The 19240-nt window shown below is 36.8% G+C and overlaps 1 protein-coding gene across 1 annotated transcript in view; it reads left to right on the forward strand.

Annotated features, from left to right (window-relative positions):
• Positions 1-19240, forward strand: part of DTWD2 (DTW domain containing 2) — a 62791-nt gene that overhangs the window by 13982 nt on the left and 29569 nt on the right. The window contains exons 2-3 of the mRNA XM_030237462.2: positions 10772-10862; positions 14167-14261. Of these exons, the coding sequence (XP_030093322.2) occupies positions 10772-10862; positions 14167-14261 (186 nt within the window). The remainder of the gene's footprint in view (positions 1-10771; positions 10863-14166; positions 14262-19240) is intronic.

Genomic DNA, 19240 nt, shown 5'->3' on the forward strand with positions numbered 1-19240 from the left:
GTTTTATATTGTTGAGTTATACTGAAGTTTTCTGAGTGTCTAAACACAACTCCATTCTTCTATCGTCTATGGCAGAAATTAATATTGTACTAGAATACTTTAACTGAATATTCTACTTCATATTTAACCATTTTCCCCATACAGGTTATTTGTCATGTACTCCAATAACTGTATTTTTGCTTGCATTCAGTTGTAGATGAACTGCAGAATCTTTCTTTTAACAGGAATATGTATTCTTTGAAGGAATTTTGTCTGATAGATGCTATCTACTTTCATGTTAATGCTAAATATAATTTAGGAAGGGAATACTGTTGTGTACTTGGTTTTACCATAATAAATTATAACACTACCTTCATTAATAGGGTTTTTGAAAGTTTTTTAAAGGAATAAAGGTTAAATTCTTAGCTTTTAGTGACAGGATATAGCATTGTTGTGTGGATTGAGAGACATAAGAATTAGCTCTTTTAACTTCTGAAATATATGTGGGCACTGATCCTGCTTTCATTAAAAATCAATGACAGAATTCCCTTGACTTCATTTGGTGCTGAAGTGAGCTTTTAATTTAATTCTCTTTTTTCATCTGCTTGTTTCAACTAGGACACAGTCTTCGTTTCATTATTAAAAGATAAAGTATACATTTCAGTAGGTTCTGTGTTTAAAATGCTATATTAGATAAGATGAAGTTGCATGAGAGACCTAAATTTTAAATGTGAAATGACCTATTCCTTTTGTGGAGATAGAAAGGGCTGTTTTATTGATACTTGGTCAATGTGTTTTGAACATACTGTCATTCACGTAATTCAAACTTAAAACTGAAAAAAACCCATGAGCTGGAACTTAGAAATATAGTTATAAGTTTTTGTTCTTGCCTGTATACATTTTTGCAATGTTATCCTTACTGAAAAGTTGTAACCATCCTTTTTTGATCAATGAACAAGAAATAGCAAAACAACAGTGCAGGAAGATTTTAGGTAAATTTAACTTGAGATTTGTAGATTGCATTCACACAGCTTTCATTGCTGTTTGAACCCTTCACTGCACCTGGAATGTACTGTCAGTGGCTCTTGTTAACAGTGATCTCAGTTTCCCTGTCTCACTGCAGTTTTAATTATGAACCTTTATTATGCATGGGGTGCTAAAGAACCTGTGTTCCCTCACACCAGGCTACCAGACTGAGAAGAAGAGGGAGAGTCAGCCACAGTTTCTGAGAGTCATGTGTGGAGAGGCTCTTTGGGCACGCATGCAAGCCTACCAAACCCAAGATGATAGTGCTGTATTGTTGGAAATGTTTTCTTTTTTTCTTTTAAAAATTTTTTCTTCTTTCTTGCTTTGATTGGTTGGTGCCTCTCTTCCCTGGGAAATTCAGGAGTTTTTCATGAGATGTTTGTTTTGGTTACACAATCTTTCTGCTTTGTCTTTTCTTGTGGTAGCATCTGAGCTTGTGAAAGAGATTGGGAATTATAAGATGGCAATGTAAGACTTGAGTTTAACTTCTTAATGTCTCAATGCCATTAAGTGCCATTACTGCTTCATCTTCTCTAACACATTTAAAGCTCTGCTGTCTGGCATCAAGCTTGTCAGGATGCCAGGTATTTTGCCAGACTGTAGAGCCAAGATGGATGAAAATGCCAACAATCTCAGGCTCATTAGTTTTTGGCTTTCCTGGCCTTTCTGTAATGACTGCAGTGCTGCATAAGCTAAGTACTATTTTGTTTATTTACTCCTATTAGTTTCAGTGGAGACCACAACCAACTTTAATGTAATCAGTGAAGCTGTTGAAACAATGTTCTCCTATTGATTTGTTAATTTAAGTTATTTGCAAAGAAAGCTGCCTGCCAAAGTCTGCTTCTTGTTAAAATTTCAGAAAATGACACACTGTGGATATTTTGTTCTTTTCTTCTTTGCACCTTTTGTCTTCTAAAGCACTAGAATGTACTTGTTGTATTGGAAATGTTTTGATTAGGCTTGTAAAACTGCCGTGAACTTACCAGGCTGAAAAGTAAAATCCCCAAACTAACTTGTTAGTCATTTATTTATGATTTAATTGGTCAGGCAGAAAGGTTATTCGCCTTGGGAAATGGACACATGAGAACACAGCACAATTTAAAAGCCTTTAATAAGGTTCATGCTGCCTTTGTCCACATTTTTGAAATGTATTGATTTTTGTCTGTATACTTTCAGCATAAAAATATGCAAAAGATTGCTTATTAAGGCTAGCATACTCTTACAGGGTTCATACACATACTGTACTAAAGAATCTACTAATTTTGTTGGGGAACCTGTTGATTCCCGTTGTAGTGTCAAAGTCTAATGGAAATGTCCAACTTAACTTAAAATTCTTTCAGTATAATCGCATGTCACTGTAGTGTTAAAAACTTCTCCATAAAAGCCACTTCACCTATAACTGGTAGTTCTCTAGATACTATCTTCAATATGTACTGCTACTAATACTACTGATGATGAGGATAAAATCTCTTGTACTATTCATGTTGAAAACCACTGTGAAAATTATGGTAATGCAAAATAGGAGAGAAGTTTGAAATGATACATAAGCTACCAGACACTTGGAAGGAAAGACACTTTTCTTCATGAATTTTAGACTTTTTTTACAAAAACACATTTTCTAAAGAGAAATGTACGTATCTAATAGTATGTATATCTGCTTAATATTTGAAGAATGCACTAACTGATGTAATTTTCAAAAAAGCAAGAAGGTTTTCTTTAATGAGAACTCAGAGCTTGTCATGAACTAATTGATTGCTTCTGTCTCTGTTTTCTGGAAAGTTGCCTTTTTAGTACCATTTTAGTCTTTAATCTAAGGAAATAAAATCTTACAATTTGTAAGTAGAGCTTTTCAAATAAATTGCAATAGTTGTTCCAATCCAGACCAGTTGAACTTTGACTGAAAATCATTACAAGCTGATCGTTGTTCAGTGCTGAAGAAGAAATGAGCTGGTGATGTAAATCCTGTTTCTAGTAGCTGGGTGTCAGCTGCTAAAAACTTAGCTGTTTTTGAGATAGATTTGTTGATTTTTTTCCCCCCAGTAAGAGCGTAGGACATAATCCCTGAAATACATCGGGTTGTTCTGAAAAGAAATGTTAAAATGAAACCACATATAGTCTTTGCTCTTGTTTTCAACACTTATGTCACTGAGCTTTATATTCTCATGCTGAGTGTAGGAGCTGGATAATGATCTATTGCTTCATTTTTTTTTTCTTTTTTTTCTTTAAATAGCGATTTGTATCAGTAAATCATACTCAAAGCAAATGGGTCAATGGATGGTTTTTTATTGCTGTGAATTTCTCCCCCTGCCCTTTATGCAATGTAACATAACTGTTCATGAAACAGATGTAAATAGGTGAAGCAGTGAGAGTTCAGGAGAGGGCTCGACCCTCTCAGCCGCCCGGCAAGCACTCAGCACGCTGCTCGCAGCAGGGAGCACTCTCCTGGGCTCGGTTACCCTGGAGGGCGCCTAGGGAGACCTGCCCCACATTATAGCGGGCACAGCTCCCTGTAATGGACGGGACTCGCAGCAGCAACCCAGCAGTAGAAAAGAGAGGGACTCCAACTGAGGATCATAGAAACTTTTAATGGCTGGAAAATCCTACAGCCGAAGCCAGAGACCCATGACTTACACCAGGTTATAAAGGACGCCGAAAACATGGGTGGAGACAATGTCAAGACCAATAGGGAGAAAGAAAGGAGTGGTATCTGAGGGAATGACATAAGGGGAAAACCAATAGGAATACTTAAAGGGCGGGGCCCTGGTCCCAGAGCCAATCACTCGACGCTCCAGCTAGAACTTTCTAGAGGGAGGGGAGGGAGCGCTGAGTGACAGGCAGGGCACCAGAGAGGAGTTTAAGGGAGGATACACTGGGACTTGGGAGGAGCAGGGGTGACAGGCAGGGAGGAGGAGGGCAGAGTGAGCCAGCCCTGAACCATATAAACTAAAAGGGGGGAAAACAGAACCAACCACCTACAACTGAGAGGGAAACAGAACAATTCAACACAACACAACATATAAGTGTTTCTTTTTGCCCTTATTCTCTGCTGGTATTCCTTGATGCCTTGAATTAACTACTTTATTCTTTGTTCAGGTTTTCTGAAGTCCACTTCTCTGGGCAGAGGCCCAAGACTGTTTCAAATTTACAAGAAAGCAAAGTTTTCAAATTGATTGACTGTGATGGAAAATTAGTGTTTTGCGCCCGTGGCTGTGGTTAGAGTGGAAAACAGAAAGAAGGGCAAGGGATGTATCTTCTCACTATACCATGTAGGAGCAGGAGAACTGCTAAGAGTACCAACTCCTACATGGAATCTGAGAAATCTGCAAGAAATCTAAGTGCTGGGAAATAGTTCTGTGATCTTCTAGCTGCTCATTAGTACTGTGTGCTTTGTTGAGAGGCAGGGAGATGACTCTGTCTCCCTGTCCCCCCTCTGAACTTCTTTCTGTACCTCTTCTCTGAAGTATCTCTGACGCCATCCCATTGTCTTTTCCCATTGCTGTATCCCTTGACCATGTTAGTTCCAGTGGGATTCTAGGTCAGTTCAAACGCAGTTTTTGTTTAAAATGCTGCATTGCATTTTGAATGCCTCTTTATACTGTGACCAAGTTCATTGTGTTGATAGTTGCTTGTGGCAAGAAGAACAGATGCTATGTTTTGTCAACTGTACAACTATGAGGAAAGTGCTCTGGAAATGAACTCATTGAATACAATAGTAACCTCTGTATAACTGGTCAATTTTATGGTCTTATTGGTTTGGAAGTTTGTGATACTGCCTTAAATGTCTTCTGGTATAAAATGCTAAATTTAATCTGGCATATTTTAATAAATTTAATATTTAGTACTGCAGTGGCTTTTCCTGGAACAAGATAGAAAAATTTTGGAACCCATAGCAGAATACATTACAGGTTTAAAGTGTAAAAGGAGCAAGATCTATAAGTTAAAAGTGACAAAATTAGGTTTAAATTAAATCTTAGGAATAGATTCTTTGCTGTGAGGGTAGCGAATCACTGGAACAGCTGTTCCAGAGGAGCTGTGGATGACCCATCTCTGGAAGCATTCAAGGCCAGAACAGGGCTCTGAGCAGCCTGATCCTGAAAGGTGTCCCAGAGTATGTCTGGGCAGTTGGAATGAGATAATCTCAAAAATCTTTTCTAACTCAGGCCATTCTGCTGTTGATCCATTGGTACTAAATGAGTGTTTCTAGGAGGATGCTTTTTTTTTCTGGCTGGTACTCTGAAGCAGTAAAAGTAGGAAGCTGATAGTGGTATGGTATTATGTGAAGTCCTGACACATTCACACTCAGGGGCCTCAAGCTCTTTAGTACAGTGAACATTTGATGTGCATTGGAAAATGATCTGCAAAATGGAGAAACGCCAAAGGACTCCATAGCTCTCTCATAATAGCATGAGAGCAGTGGGAGAGCTTTTAATATAAATTAGAACAAGATCAGCTGAGTTAGTTTATTTCTGTGTTCGGTTGCTTAAAGTTGCTGTCTTTATTATATTGAAAAGGTTACAAAAGCTTTTGTGCAGGATAACTAAATTTTCTTTAAATAGTTACCTTTTTACACCTGAAGGCAATTTGTTTGCAAAATAGATGATTCATATTGTTGGGTAACATAGGAACAAATTTTTTCCATTATTGTGTGTAATCCTTTTTTTGAACAAAAGACTCACTGTGATTTGTATTAGATATTTTTCCTGTGCTTACACATTTAAGTGTATGCTTTTACTCTGGGAACAGAAGTATGTTCCATTAAATTCACTGGTCGCACCATTAAAAAACTAAAATGCTGAAACAAAACCAACCCATACACCTGTTTTATTTATTTATAACTTCTTTTGGGAAGCAAAACTTTGGCAATATGCCTTTTTTATTTTTTAAAATTTCTTTTTCTCTTTTTCTTTGCCAGGAAGCTGGTGTTGTATAGATTATCAAGTGGAAAAGGAAGTGCTCTATTATTATTCTTGATACTCCCTCCACCTGTGTTTCTGATACTATGTTTTATGTGGCTATTGACTCCTAATGAAGTTTGAAAGGATTTAATTTCACATTTTTATGCATGACCAGTGACTTTCTAAATTTTTTGAAAAAGATGGGAGGAAGAAATGGAAGTTGAAATACAATAAAGTCAAGGTAATGTTCTGTGCCTGATTTTTCTCAGGAAACCTCATAAAAAATAAGGCTTGAAATTTTGCTTGCGTAAAGAATGTCCAAAATAAACCTAGAAGAAACCCAGGCAATGTTGATGACATGAGAAATTACTCCAGGTATTTTTGATCTTTCTTCTCTGGCACTCAGAGTGCACACCAGAGGTTTGTGTAATGTCGTAAAATTGTTCTGTGTTTAATTATTGCTAACATTTTACAACTGATCTGCATTTTTGAAAACTGCCTGGCATTTAACTGCTGTTTTCACGGGATTATTTATTGAAAGTTTGTACTATTGAATGTTCTGTCATATTGACTTCAAACTGTGTTTTTCTTCTAAATGTTGGGTTAGGATTGTTTCTTCCTAAATGCATACGTTTATACATATCTATGTATAAGATCAATATATGAGATCTACTTATTTGTGTATAATCTAGTCTTTCTTTTATGTTCCCTTTACAGGTGTAGTGGTTAAGGTGGAGAATGCAAAATGTTTTCTTTAATAAATTTTTAGTTTTTGTTTGTCCTCTAACATAAAAGCAGCAAAAATATCATTAGTTTTCAAATTTAAAAAAATAAATGGGCTTCTTCTTTTAAACTTCACACCCTCCCCCCCCAGCTTTGTAAAACTCCGGAATGTTGTTTTAATACATGGGAGTAATGGACTTGTGTCAGTATAAAAAGCATACATTATAGCGTTAGTATAAAACAAACATATAGTAACTTTGTGGCTTTTCTTCAGATTTCTCAGGTGGGTCTTGACCTTGAAACCCTTGGTGTTTTGACTAAAACAGTAGAGAAATCTAATTTACTTGAAGCAGCCATTTCTGTTTTGGCAGGTGTGTTTTTTTGAAAATACAGTCTGGGGCCTGACCCTGGCAATATGTGTTGGAACGTGAATATGTTGCTGCAACTGCTAGTAGTTAATAACATCAGCTTCTTCCTTATTTTAATATTGGAAGCATTGTTTCTAAACATGTGCTTGGCATGCTTTACCTCTGTAGGTTTCCATACAAATGTCTACAAATGCTGAGCGTAAAACTGCAACTTGGTTAGTTTTTGCTTACTTTGGGTTCAAATCCTGGAATAACTTACCTGTAGTTTTCTGAGTATGGGTGTATGAGTACACCCACTTGAATTCACAGAATGATGCTTGTTTTCAGAAGAAGCCTTTGTACATGTAGCAAGGTAAAGTTCTGAAGCAAGTTGCAGTAAAATAATATAGAAACTTGGAAAAAATTCCAGAATTAGCTCACTGTTTTCCAGACTATGGCATATTTACTTTTGGAGTATCTCTGCATAGAAACTAGTAACCACACTAAACCTGATACCACAATCACCTGTCCAGATTTAGTTCTGCTGGGAAGATAGACTTAATGTTATTCTGAGTATCATTAATTGAGATATAAATAATGGTAAGAAAGCTATGAAGTCAGTACATGTACATGGCTTTTTCATATGGAACATTTTTGCAAGGTGTGGAATGGTGATTTTTTTCTTTTAGTCATGCCATTGGGATAGGTCACTAAATCATAATTTTTTAGACTAGAAAAGCTATATTGAAAAACAGGTTAGACTCCACTGGGTGGCTTTGAGCTGTACTGAAATTGCATACAGGAGAATAATACAACAAAGATTATCCTCTTTAAAATCCTAATCCCAACCCACAAACCTTTTCCTTAATATTCTGAACACTGCTGCTCCTGCCTAGAGTTGATTGCTACTTTGATTTCCAGAAATGAGAAAAAGATGATGTTCAGTATTAAAGTAAGTTCCTGGTGTTGCTTCTTTTCTGTAACATCAGCTGTGTATGTAGGGCAAGAGTAAAACAGAATCTTTAAACAAAAGAAAAAGACTAAATACCTTTTCTGCCTAGGTAGCCTTTCTCCTAGCAGAGGCAGAAGGGGGTGGAACAGAGCTTGGTTTGTTCTGTAGTGCTTCTTGTCCCACAGAGGTGGACTGGTAATGTTGGTTTCATGAAGGAAAAATGTTAGGGGTTTTTTGTCTCACAGATAAGTGTTAGGTTCCAAAGTAGAATTACAGAAGTAAGTCTTGTGCCCTCAAGATGGGGTTGTAAAAGTATGTATTCAACATAATTAGGTACCTAATTGGGTGTTTAAAGTTAAGTGATGTATATGCATATGTAAGTAATTAAATTATATTGGGAAATTCTTTATTTGTCATAGTCTGTGCTCTGCTCCCTACAGATCAAATTATACGCAGAATTTATTTTGCAGCTATTTGAAAACACTTTCCTGGTAATTTCCTTTTTTTTTTTTTTTTTTTTTTTTTTTTTTTTTTTTTTTGTGAGATTAACAAAGCTTAAACTATCTGTGAAAAATCCAAACCAGTGTGGAAAATACAAAAAGCCTATACCAAAGAGAGACTCAAAAGTAAGTTATGTCTAGTGAAATTTGTTATAATTAAACACTCTGAGGTCAGAAATCACTGGGAAGTTCTTTTGTGTGCTTATGAGAGGTAATGAACAATGTAGCTCATGGGATTGAATTCAACAGCTAACTTCCTGGAACAGCTTGCTTTAGTAGATTTTCATGCCTTCATCTCCCTTCAGCAGAAAATGCCATGAGAGAGACCTTTAACAACTTATCTTGTAAGCAAAACCAACTGTTGGAATGAACCAGCTATTGGGGAGAAACCAAGGAGTCACACTTTGTACACACACCTGAGTTTCTGATGAACCTGATGATCAAAAAGAGGATGAACTTTCACTTAACAATCAGGGCACAGGCAAAAAACAGCCTCCACAGTATTTGCCTCTTTCTAGCTTGGTATCAAAACAGAGATTTCTGTTTAAATTGCTCACATCTGAGAACATTTGGGAAAAAGGTAAAGGGATTGCACTGGAGAACAACCCATCAGACCTGGAACTGATGTTGTTTTCAGTTCATTCGTGATAAAGGTCCCTTGGGTAGCCTACTGAATAGTCAGGTTACTGAGTGCTTAATTTTAGGCCTTAAGCCTGGCCATTAATACACCAGAATCTGCCATTAGCAACAGCAAAATGCTAGTACTAGAAGGAAAAACAGGCGGCAGTCTACTGGAACAGTACACCAGAAGAGTGTATCAGATTAATTTCTAGTTTGTCATTAAGCTGATTTATTGTCTCTGAGACTTTTAGTCTAAATATTTAACATTAGTTTTTCTGCTGCCTAATTTGAGAAGTATCAATTCCTTGTTTTGCATTATCATTCCCCCCATCCTCACATTGTATTGTGACTGGTGTTGGGTAACTTTTAACCATATCCTGTGAGAAGGGAATAGCCTCTGTGCCTCAGGAGTTGGGGCTTGAAGTACAGGCTTTAAATTAGCACAGCCTGTCAACTGATAAAGAGGAGCTTATCAGTTCTTGCTGCCTTTTTATAATGCTGCCATTTACTATTAAATACTAATGTTTGAATGGGGAACACTTGTACTGGTGTGGATCACTGTAACATTACTTAGTCCACCTGTCTGGGAGCATGCTCTTGTGAGCAAGCAAATTCATTCTCTGTCATCATTAATTTAATATGAACCTGTCTTCAGAATTCACTTCTTTGAATTAGATCTGCTGCAGTGATTCATTGCTTACTGTCTCTCCTTTGTGGTCAATGTATAAACCGTTAACAGTAAAGGTTATGAGAAGGGTGCAGGTGAAATTCTGCTCCAAGTCCCTCTTACTGCTGAAAATACTGACTTTGTATGTTTTAAGCATATAGAGTTTTGTTTGCAGAGATGGTGTGATTTTAATTGATGATTACATGCAGTAGTTTCACTGGTAAAAAATTCTTCATTTTCCTGAGTAGTCGAATAATCTGTGCAAAGAGCTATAGTGACATCTGTCCATGGATGTGCATGTGAAAGTGTGTTTTTTTGCAGTGATAGTTCCATTTTTCTGAAATTGAAAACCTCAAGCTTACTTCTTTGCTTCAGTTTATTCTTGATCATTCAGCAGATCAGTTTCATAGTAAGCATGTTACTTTCTTTAGATACTGTTCTTCAGCTAGTCATTTCAACAACTTGAAACAGTACACTAAAGAATTCTAATTTTTTTTTTTTCTGACTTAGATAAGATGTTCCTGATAAGGATTTTTCTGTTTTCATTCTATATGTCTGCTACATATTTCTGCATAGATGGAATTATAAAAAATTAAAATATGGCATGTCTGGGTTTTCATGTGTGTACACTTCTAAAATGTTGTGTTCTAATAAATCATTATAAATATAATATAAATTGTAAATATTGTATGTTCTATTATAGGTCATCATATTGTTGAAACTAACTTGTTAGGAAAGCAGTAACAGACTTGTCTAATAAGGGTATGGATACTAGTAAGCTGCTCATCTTTAAGATGACAGAAGAATTTTTAGAGTGCTGTAACTCTAACCAAACCACAGGAAGTATCTGAACACTGTTCTCCAAATGCCGTTTCGATAAAAGCCATGCCTCTTTATTTTTAGAAGTGAAAGGATTTTCAAACATAAAATTACATGAGGTTTAATACAATGTTGATAGGTGAGGTTCTTAGGAAATGCAATGTGTAGTTGTGCAATGTAGTTATATCTTCTTTCACAAACTGCTGATTATTTTTAATTTCTCACTCCCTTTTGCCATGTAGCCGTCCTCAGAAGGTGTGTTTGTGTCCTTTCCTGCCTGTTCATCCGCTAAAGGTCTCCACCTGCTTGTATATAATTCAGCATCCGGCAGAGGTGAGTAAGGCTGTTGTCACTATGGGACTTGAGCTCTAATCCTAATGCAGCAAATGGTAGGCAGGAGGAAAGAGCTGTGCTGTTAGCTCATTGTCATGCTTCGACCCTAGACATCAGCTGAGTACCATGCAGTACCACAGTACTTGCCCCTCTGCCAGATGGGACGGGGATGAGAAGCAGAGGGAGAAAATGTAAAACTTTCTGTGAGAGAGATAAGAACAGTTTAATAAATTAAACAAAGTGAAATACAGGAGTAGTAGTACTACTACTGCTACTATTAATGATAATTATAGCAACTGATGCATAATACAGCGCTCACCTCCTGCTGGTGCCTAGCCCATCGCTGAGCAGCAATTGGCAGGTCCTGACCATCCCCAGTTTAAATACTGGGCATGATATTCTGTGTCTGAAATAACCATGTTTAACTGGTTTGAGCCGTCTGACCTGGACATGCTATTGCAAGATTTCTTGTGCAGTTCCTCACTAGCAGAGCGTGAGATCCTTGAGAAGTCCTTGGTTTAGGTAAACACTACTTAATGTACTGATAGTTTCGTTGTTGCTATCAACATTATTCTCATCCTGGATTCGGAACACAGCATTGTATCAGCTACTGGGAAAAAATTAATTATATCTCAGCCAAAACCAGGGCAATCATATAATGTTTTTTTCTTTTAAACTTCATTACTGAATGCCAGTTCATCTGAGTTGTTATACTTGTTGTTCAGTTCTTTTGAATTATTGTATCTTCTGAAATCATACCTTATTTATGTAATTCTATGCATGCAAGACTTCTCAGCTCTACAGTCCTACTGGTATTGAAATCTACTTGCCTTTGTACAAATTGTAAGAATGAAATAACATTATTATTAAGTAACATTACATAAAATAAAGGCTCATGGGTGTGACATGTGGGGTATTTTGTACCAGGCCAGGAGCTGGACTTGATGATCCTCATGGGTCCCTTCCAACTCAGCGTATTCTGTGAATCTCTGAACACCGTGTCTCACAGAGGTGCTATGAGTTGATCCGTGGAGAAATGTATTTTGACTACAGCAGTGGTCTTTTATTGATGATAGTGTTCTGTTAAAAATGTGAATTAAGCTATTCATCTTAATGATGACCTTACCAATTTCTCCAGTGAAAAACTACAGTTCAGCTTCAGAACAGTATGTTTTGGTTTACCAACAGGAGGCTGTACCTTGATGTTTTTCTCTTTGGTTGACAGCGGCCTATGGAGGTGGATCATAAGGTGTTTAGAAATTGTACCACAGTTACACAGATTTGGGTAGATGATGGGTCTGCAAATGAGACTGTGGAATTCAGAAAACTGTACTCTCATGGTGCAGCTGTTTGCTTGACATTACACAGCCATTCAGTAAACATGCAAAGAGTCATTTCCTGAAGGAATTTAAACTGAACACAACTCCAATTTAAAAGAAAGTCTTCTCTTGCAGGGAAATAAAACAGAAGCCATGACATGTTTGGGCCCTAAATGGGAAAGCTGATTTTTAATGGACCGTGTATAATATAAATACTCCTCTATGTTACTTCCTAATTTAAAAGTACCTAAATATACACTGAATCACTTGCTGGGAAAAAGAAGTTTAAAAATATGCCAGAGATATTGAATTGGCATTTTAATTGTTTTGAATTCCCTGTTCATGGTGGAGAGTATTAGAAAAAGTCTACAGATTATTCTGGATATTTACAGCATTCCTGTGTCTGTCTTGAAGGCTATCTACAATCTTTTATTATTTACCAATCAGAATAGCTGTCTGTTACAATGGGAAACTAGTTTTCTGTGACTCTATGTTGCATAATGATAATTCATAAAATAAACTATAATTGGAAAACCACTATGGTACCTATCCAACTATATGAGAGCCCTTGGCTTATCAGAGATAAGTCCTATTAAATTGTTGGAAGCTAAGAACATCATACAGTGATCTTTGGAAGTGGTCACAGGTGGTGCTTTTGATTGCATAACTGCAGAGGCATACATGACAAAAGGTAAGTTCCCTTTGCTGCTCACACTCAAAACACAATCAGTCTTGAAGGCAGATGACTGTATCTGATCCTTCAGTCTGGTATTGCATTACAGATACACTCTTAACAGTCTGTTTCAAAAATAATCCATTAAACTAACCAGGGAGAGAATATCTTTTCCTCTTCTGCATGTCAGTCTTAACTGTCATCCCCCATGTGCTTCATTGTTGGCTTTGGATTGGATTAAGCCTTCAAGTCTGGTCAAAGGGTGCTATTGAGACTCTTATTGAGGGAATAGTAATGTAGAAAGTCAGGAAAAACATTTCCTGTTTCTGATTAATGTGACTAATGTCTTCACATTCACACTATCCAGAGACCAAGCTGCCAGTTACACCCGTGCATGTATCAGGTGTTGTGAAAGGGAGAAGAATCACTTGTTGTAGAACAGCGGATCACATGTGAGAAATTCTACTGCCAAACTTCCGTTTTGCATAATAGCTACATGAATTATTTAGATTTTTATTTGTGGAGGAATCCAACGATAATACAGCATTCCATGTCAAGGTGTAAATACTTGGTTACAGATCAGTGTTACGGCACCATTGCTCACCATCACACTAATTTAAAAACTAAAATTATAGAAGTCCACCATCAGGACTAGTGCAAAGGTGATGGAATTATTTGCTCAGTCTGATTTATTTCTTTCTTTGCAATAGGTGTGTATTTGCTTATATATATATATAAGCAAATAGAATAATTTTGTAATTTTTCCTTTTTTCATGCCTGCTGTTATTATTATACAGAGGTCAGTGGCATAGCTAGGTGTAGAAAACCCTTTTTGTCTTACTTTTGCCTTTGATTATTCTTGAAGTGATTGGAAGTGGATGTAGACCATTATGTACTTTTCAAAACCTGAGTGATGTATGTTACTTAGGACAGAACCCCAAAGCATTTATTTGTGGAAATTGAGCCCTACCCTAGTTTTCTACCAATTCTGATACTATTTTGTTAATGCAAATGCTTTTTTTCCCCCACTGTTTATTATTCAGTTATTTTCTCTGAAGTTTTGTTACTGTTTGTTATACTGATAGCCTAGTTCAAATTTATGATGGTGATCATAGATTAGTTGAGACTGAGTTCAGTATTGTTAATCAAAATAATATAATTTGAAGCATCAAGATTGGGGTTTTTTTCCCTGAAGATTTTTTGTCCTGTTACCTGCTAAAATTTTTTCTCTGTCTGTAGTCAACAGAATTTGATAGAAAATGAAAACATCAGCAATTCATAGAAGCCTTTCTTGATTTTATTCTTTTTACAGGAAAGTCGAGTGTTAAGAACGGTACCTTTGCTAGCAGCTTGTCTCCCTCCAGATAAATGCAAAATTTTGGTTGGTCGACGTTTTAACGAAGACAGGTGAGCAGGATTGCCTGTGCATTTTGTGGTTCTCTGTAAATCATAGGAATATATCTTTCAGTGTTTTTTTAAATAGCCAACAGTGTTCCTAATTTTTATTTCAAGTGTGCACACTCACCTTTGATATAAGCTTCTGATTTCCAAAGATAGTCAGAAGCACTTGATATTCTTCCTTCAGGTTATAGTCTCTGTTCTGCACTTTTGGAATGTTCAGATGGCTACTTTCATACTCCTATCTGTTTCCAGTTCCGTTCTTTCCTAGTACTATTCTGTTTTGTTCTTTTTTGATTTGCTTTATCTGACTAACCACTTAGTGTCACTGAAGTAAAACTAATAGTTTTTTCTCATGTGTGGGAAATTGAGAAAGCAGCCTCAATGTGAGAAACTCTTTAAAAAATATATTCACTTTCTTCTTCCTCTTAAATTAATCATAAGAAAGCATAGTTCTCAGAAATTTTAAATTGTTTTTTCCTAATATTCTGAGATGTTGGAAAATACTGCTTTCCCATATAGCATCTTTAATCTTCATTAGATGAAGCTAAATCTTAGAAACCAGGTCTTGGTACAAATACCAGTGAAGCTTTATTGCATATATTTTCAATAACGCAAATAGAAATTGTGAATACTTAAAAAGGAAATTAATTCTCAAAATGAGTTGAATCCTTAGAGGAACTTTTGTATGTTGTTAATATTTGCTGTTTTCTTTTCCTTCAATAAAAATTGAATGTTAATGTTGATACACATGACATGGTGAGCAAGAGCAGAAATATACAAAAGTGTGGGGGAAAACAGAGGGGTAGCGAGGCATCTGTTGTCTCAATTCAGTAAAGTAATTACTTATTCCTGAATACAGGGTTAAGGTATAATTTATATAGCTGGATATACACTGTACAGTATGGTTTTCTGAAACTGTAATTACAAAAGCCTTTACATTTGAAGGATGTCTATTAAAATGCTTTCTACAAAGATAGAGAACTTCAAAACAATGTAATGTAGCAGGATGGGCAAAAAAGTGCTAATGTATTTTCCCTGAATTGTTCATAGACTTGTACAACTGCAGTATATTTGAGCAGTATATTTGCTATTCACTATGGAAATGTTAGGGCAGAAAACAACTATTGTCTCTTATGTATAAATAAAATACAATTTATTGGATTAATACTCTTTTTAGGCTACTAATAAAATTTTCTAGGCAATTGTTTTTGTATAATAATACTGTTCCACTCAGAAGTAATTCTGGGCATATATTGACCAGAGATAACAACTGTATCTAATATCTAGCATGTCAAAAATTTGAATTATTTTGGTACCAGACTTTTATAACAACCTTGTCACTATAGTGTTTAAGTTTCATTTTATATTTTGTTTATATTTGGATGGGGTGATTTTGACTTTATTTTATTTTTCTGGAAAAGTAATCTAATCCTCAGGCCTTCCCTCCTTGCAAATATTCATACTTTGGTGATTCTGGATGCTGTGATAAAATTATAGATTCTAATGAAGGAACACTTACAAGACACCAGATGCAAATATTTCTGCACCCCCCACCCTGTTACTTAGGATAGTGTGGGAGCAATTACAAATTTATCTGCACTGCTCTCTGAAATCAAACCACACAAAGTGCTGGTTCTGCACCTGGGATGGGGCAACTCTGCCTGTGTGTGTAGACTGGAGAATGAGATGCTATAAAGCAGTGTTGTGGAAAGGGATCTGGGGGTTCTGGTCAATAGTGAGCCAGCAGTGCCCAAGCATGTCCTGGGGGGCATCAGGCACAGGAGCACCAGCTGTTCAAGGGAGGGGTTTGTCCTGATCTGCTCTGCTCTGGGGCAGCCTCACTTTGGATATTGTGTGCAGTTTTGGTCACCGCAATATAGAGGACATTGAGCGAGCTGTGTGTCCAAAGGAGAGTAATGAAGGTGGTGAAGGGCCTGAGGGGTAGCTGTGTGAGGAGTGTCTGAGGTCACTTGGTCTGTTCAGCCTGAAGGAGACTGAGGGGAGACCTCATTGCAGTTACAACTTCTTGTGAGGGAAAGAGGAGGGGCAGACTCTGATCTCATCTTTCTTGTGACCAGCAAAGGAACCCAGGGGAATGGCCTGAAGTTGTGCTAGGGGATATTTAGGTTAAATATCAGGATAAGATTTTTCACCCTGAGGGCAGTTGGGCACTGAAACAGGCTCCCAAGGGAAGTGGTCACAGTGCCAAGCCTGTCTGAGTTCAATAAGCATTTGGTCAATACTCTCAGGCACATGGTGTGACTCTTGGGGTGTCCTGAGTAGTGGTGGGAATTGAATCAATGATCCTTGTGGGTCCCTTGCAATTCAGCATATTCTATGATGTTACGGTTCTATGATTCTATGAAATCTCAGTATATTTGCCAGCCCTCCTGCAGTTCAATAGTTTAGATCAGAAATTAAATGGACCACTTGGGAAAATTTGTAGCTTCACTTTAAAAGTAATAAAATGCAACTTATTTCTCTTGATTTTCTGTAAAGCAGTTTGAGGTAATTATATACAATAGATATGACACTTCCTAGTGCTTGTTCACAAAGAGAAATTCTTACTATATCAGCTATCAACTAATTGAGTTTTGCCACTTACCAAATAATGTAAAACTGTTTACTGATTGTGGCTCTTTACTCAGTTAACTTTTTTTGTGAGCTTTTTGTGTGCTTTGGTGTCATTATGCTCTCAAGCTAAATTCATGCATCTATGCCCCTTACCTCAGTCAAGAATGACTATATGCAGACAGAAATCATCACAGCTTTTATCATTTTGTGTGTGAAAGTAATTAGTGCTGGTTAACTGAATATCTACTAATTTCCATCTGAAACTGTACTTTACCATAACAAATTTCAGATCTCTCAATATAAATTAGATAACATTCTCTCTGGCTATTTTTTCTTTGAGTACTATAGACTTCAGCTTTGCAGTAAGCCCAGAGCAGTTCCTTTCTTGCTACTCCCTCCTCCTCACACTTTCTCTCTCCCTCAGTGTGTGCTCTTCACTGGCTGCAGTGCCTTTCTGGGTACATTCACAGGGAACGCACAACAACTCTTGAAGTTTACTTACTACCAAAACCTTTACAGGAACCCAACACAACGTATGTCACATATGGGAAGACCTTCCCATTCTCTACAACTAACTGAAAAGAGGTTGTAGTGAGGTGGTTGTTGGATTCTTCTCTGAACCAACAAGCAACAGACAGAACAAAAAGAAATGGCTCTCAAGATGTGCTTCAGTTAGAGGTTTAGATTGGAAAATTCTCTCATCAAAAGGACTGTCAGGCAGTGGAAGACGCTGCCCAGGAAAGTGGTTGAGTCAGCATCCCGGGAAGTATTTAAAAGGCTTGTACATAGGGAGTTTGGAGATACGGTTTAGTGGAGGACTTGGCAGTGTAAAGTGTCCAGTTGGACTTGATTGTGTTTGAAGTCCTTTCCAATGTAAACAGTTCTATGATGATCCTTGTGTTTCTGTTCTTAAAGATTACGCTTTACATACAAAGAAAGTAGATAAATGATAAAAAAATACATAAAACAGAGGCACCCTCGCTGGATATCTCTTATGCTTCAGTCCTGATCCTAAGGGCCTCTTTCTGAAAGGAAGGACAGAGGGTAGTTACTTTTTTAATGCATTTTATTACCTGATGGTAATGACTACCTTGTAGGAATTATGACAGTCCACACTCATCCAAGCACAGGAGTACTGAGAGAGGCAGAGGCACCTGCCTGTAACTAAGCTGAGATAGTAAAAATGATAAGAAAAACTGAGAAGTCCTCATTAACCTGATGGTTTTCTACAGAAAATATATTAGCATCTATTCTTTATTAGTAGTATTGTTTGCTACTAAATGTCAGTGTTACATTTTAAAAATTTGAATGTTTGCCTTTCACACTGGATGCATGTTGAATTAAAACCATCTAGAGAGTGTGGGAGCAACTGAGTAGATGTGTTATGAAAATGTATATGGTAGAAATATGGGATTATGTTTAAATTACACATTTCGAGAGCATGCATCCCAGAAATAATGAAAGGCTGCTTAAGTGCAATCATAAGAATGTATAAATCTTGTGTGACAAAGTGGTTGGATATTCAGACACGAATTAAATATCTGAATAGTTCTGCTTAGCAGAGATTGTTGTTGTGCTAAATGGATTATAAAAGCCTACAATACCTACTGCATTCCAAAACTAAGGCTGATTTATAAAAGAAGCAAGTATTGTAGGTATTTCTCTTATGGAGCTCAAGGCCACAGTTGTATCTTACAACATAACTTTTAAATTGTGTTATCTGTTTGAGCTTTATGTTAGCTGCAGGCCATGTCAAGCAGATAAAAAATTTGTATTGGTGTATTTATAGAAAGAGAAAATTATTATATTCAGATTGATTTTTCTTTTCATTCTTGCAATAAAGATCTTCGCTGGATTGAGGTAAATTACTACAACTGTAAATGATGCAAATTGCTTTTTCTTGGGAATTCCAACATTTTCTGAAGTCTGAAAGTCTGCAAGTACTGCAAAGTGCCAATAAAAGTATTGGAAATGTCATAGTGAACAATTTTTCTTCAGCATAGTCTGTATAGAGGATATTCCTTCAATTACTTGAAATCATTCTGTTTTAAGGATAAGAGCAGCCAAGGGCCATCATTGGCTGTCAATATTCATTACATATATACTATAGAATTACAGAATACCAACATGGAAGGGGGCTTCAAGGATCATCTGGTCCAAACGTTTAGAAAAAGCACACTCTAGACAAGATGGTTAAACTGTTCAGACAAATCTTAAGTGTCCAGTGTTGGGGAAGTCATGGAAGTAACACTTGGTGGGAACTTAAGTGATGAAAGGACTAGGAAGAAGAAAGACTAGGAGAGTTGTAACTGTTTATCCTGGAAAGGACATGAGCTAATTGCAGCCTTCTAGTACAGGAAGGGAGCCTACCAGTAGATGGAGAAAGACTATTTACAAAGGCATTTAGTGAC

Source organism: Serinus canaria, chromosome Z (assembly GCF_022539315.1).
Source record: "Serinus canaria isolate serCan28SL12 chromosome Z, serCan2020, whole genome shotgun sequence".
NCBI lineage: Eukaryota > Metazoa > Chordata > Aves > Passeriformes > Fringillidae > Serinus > Serinus canaria.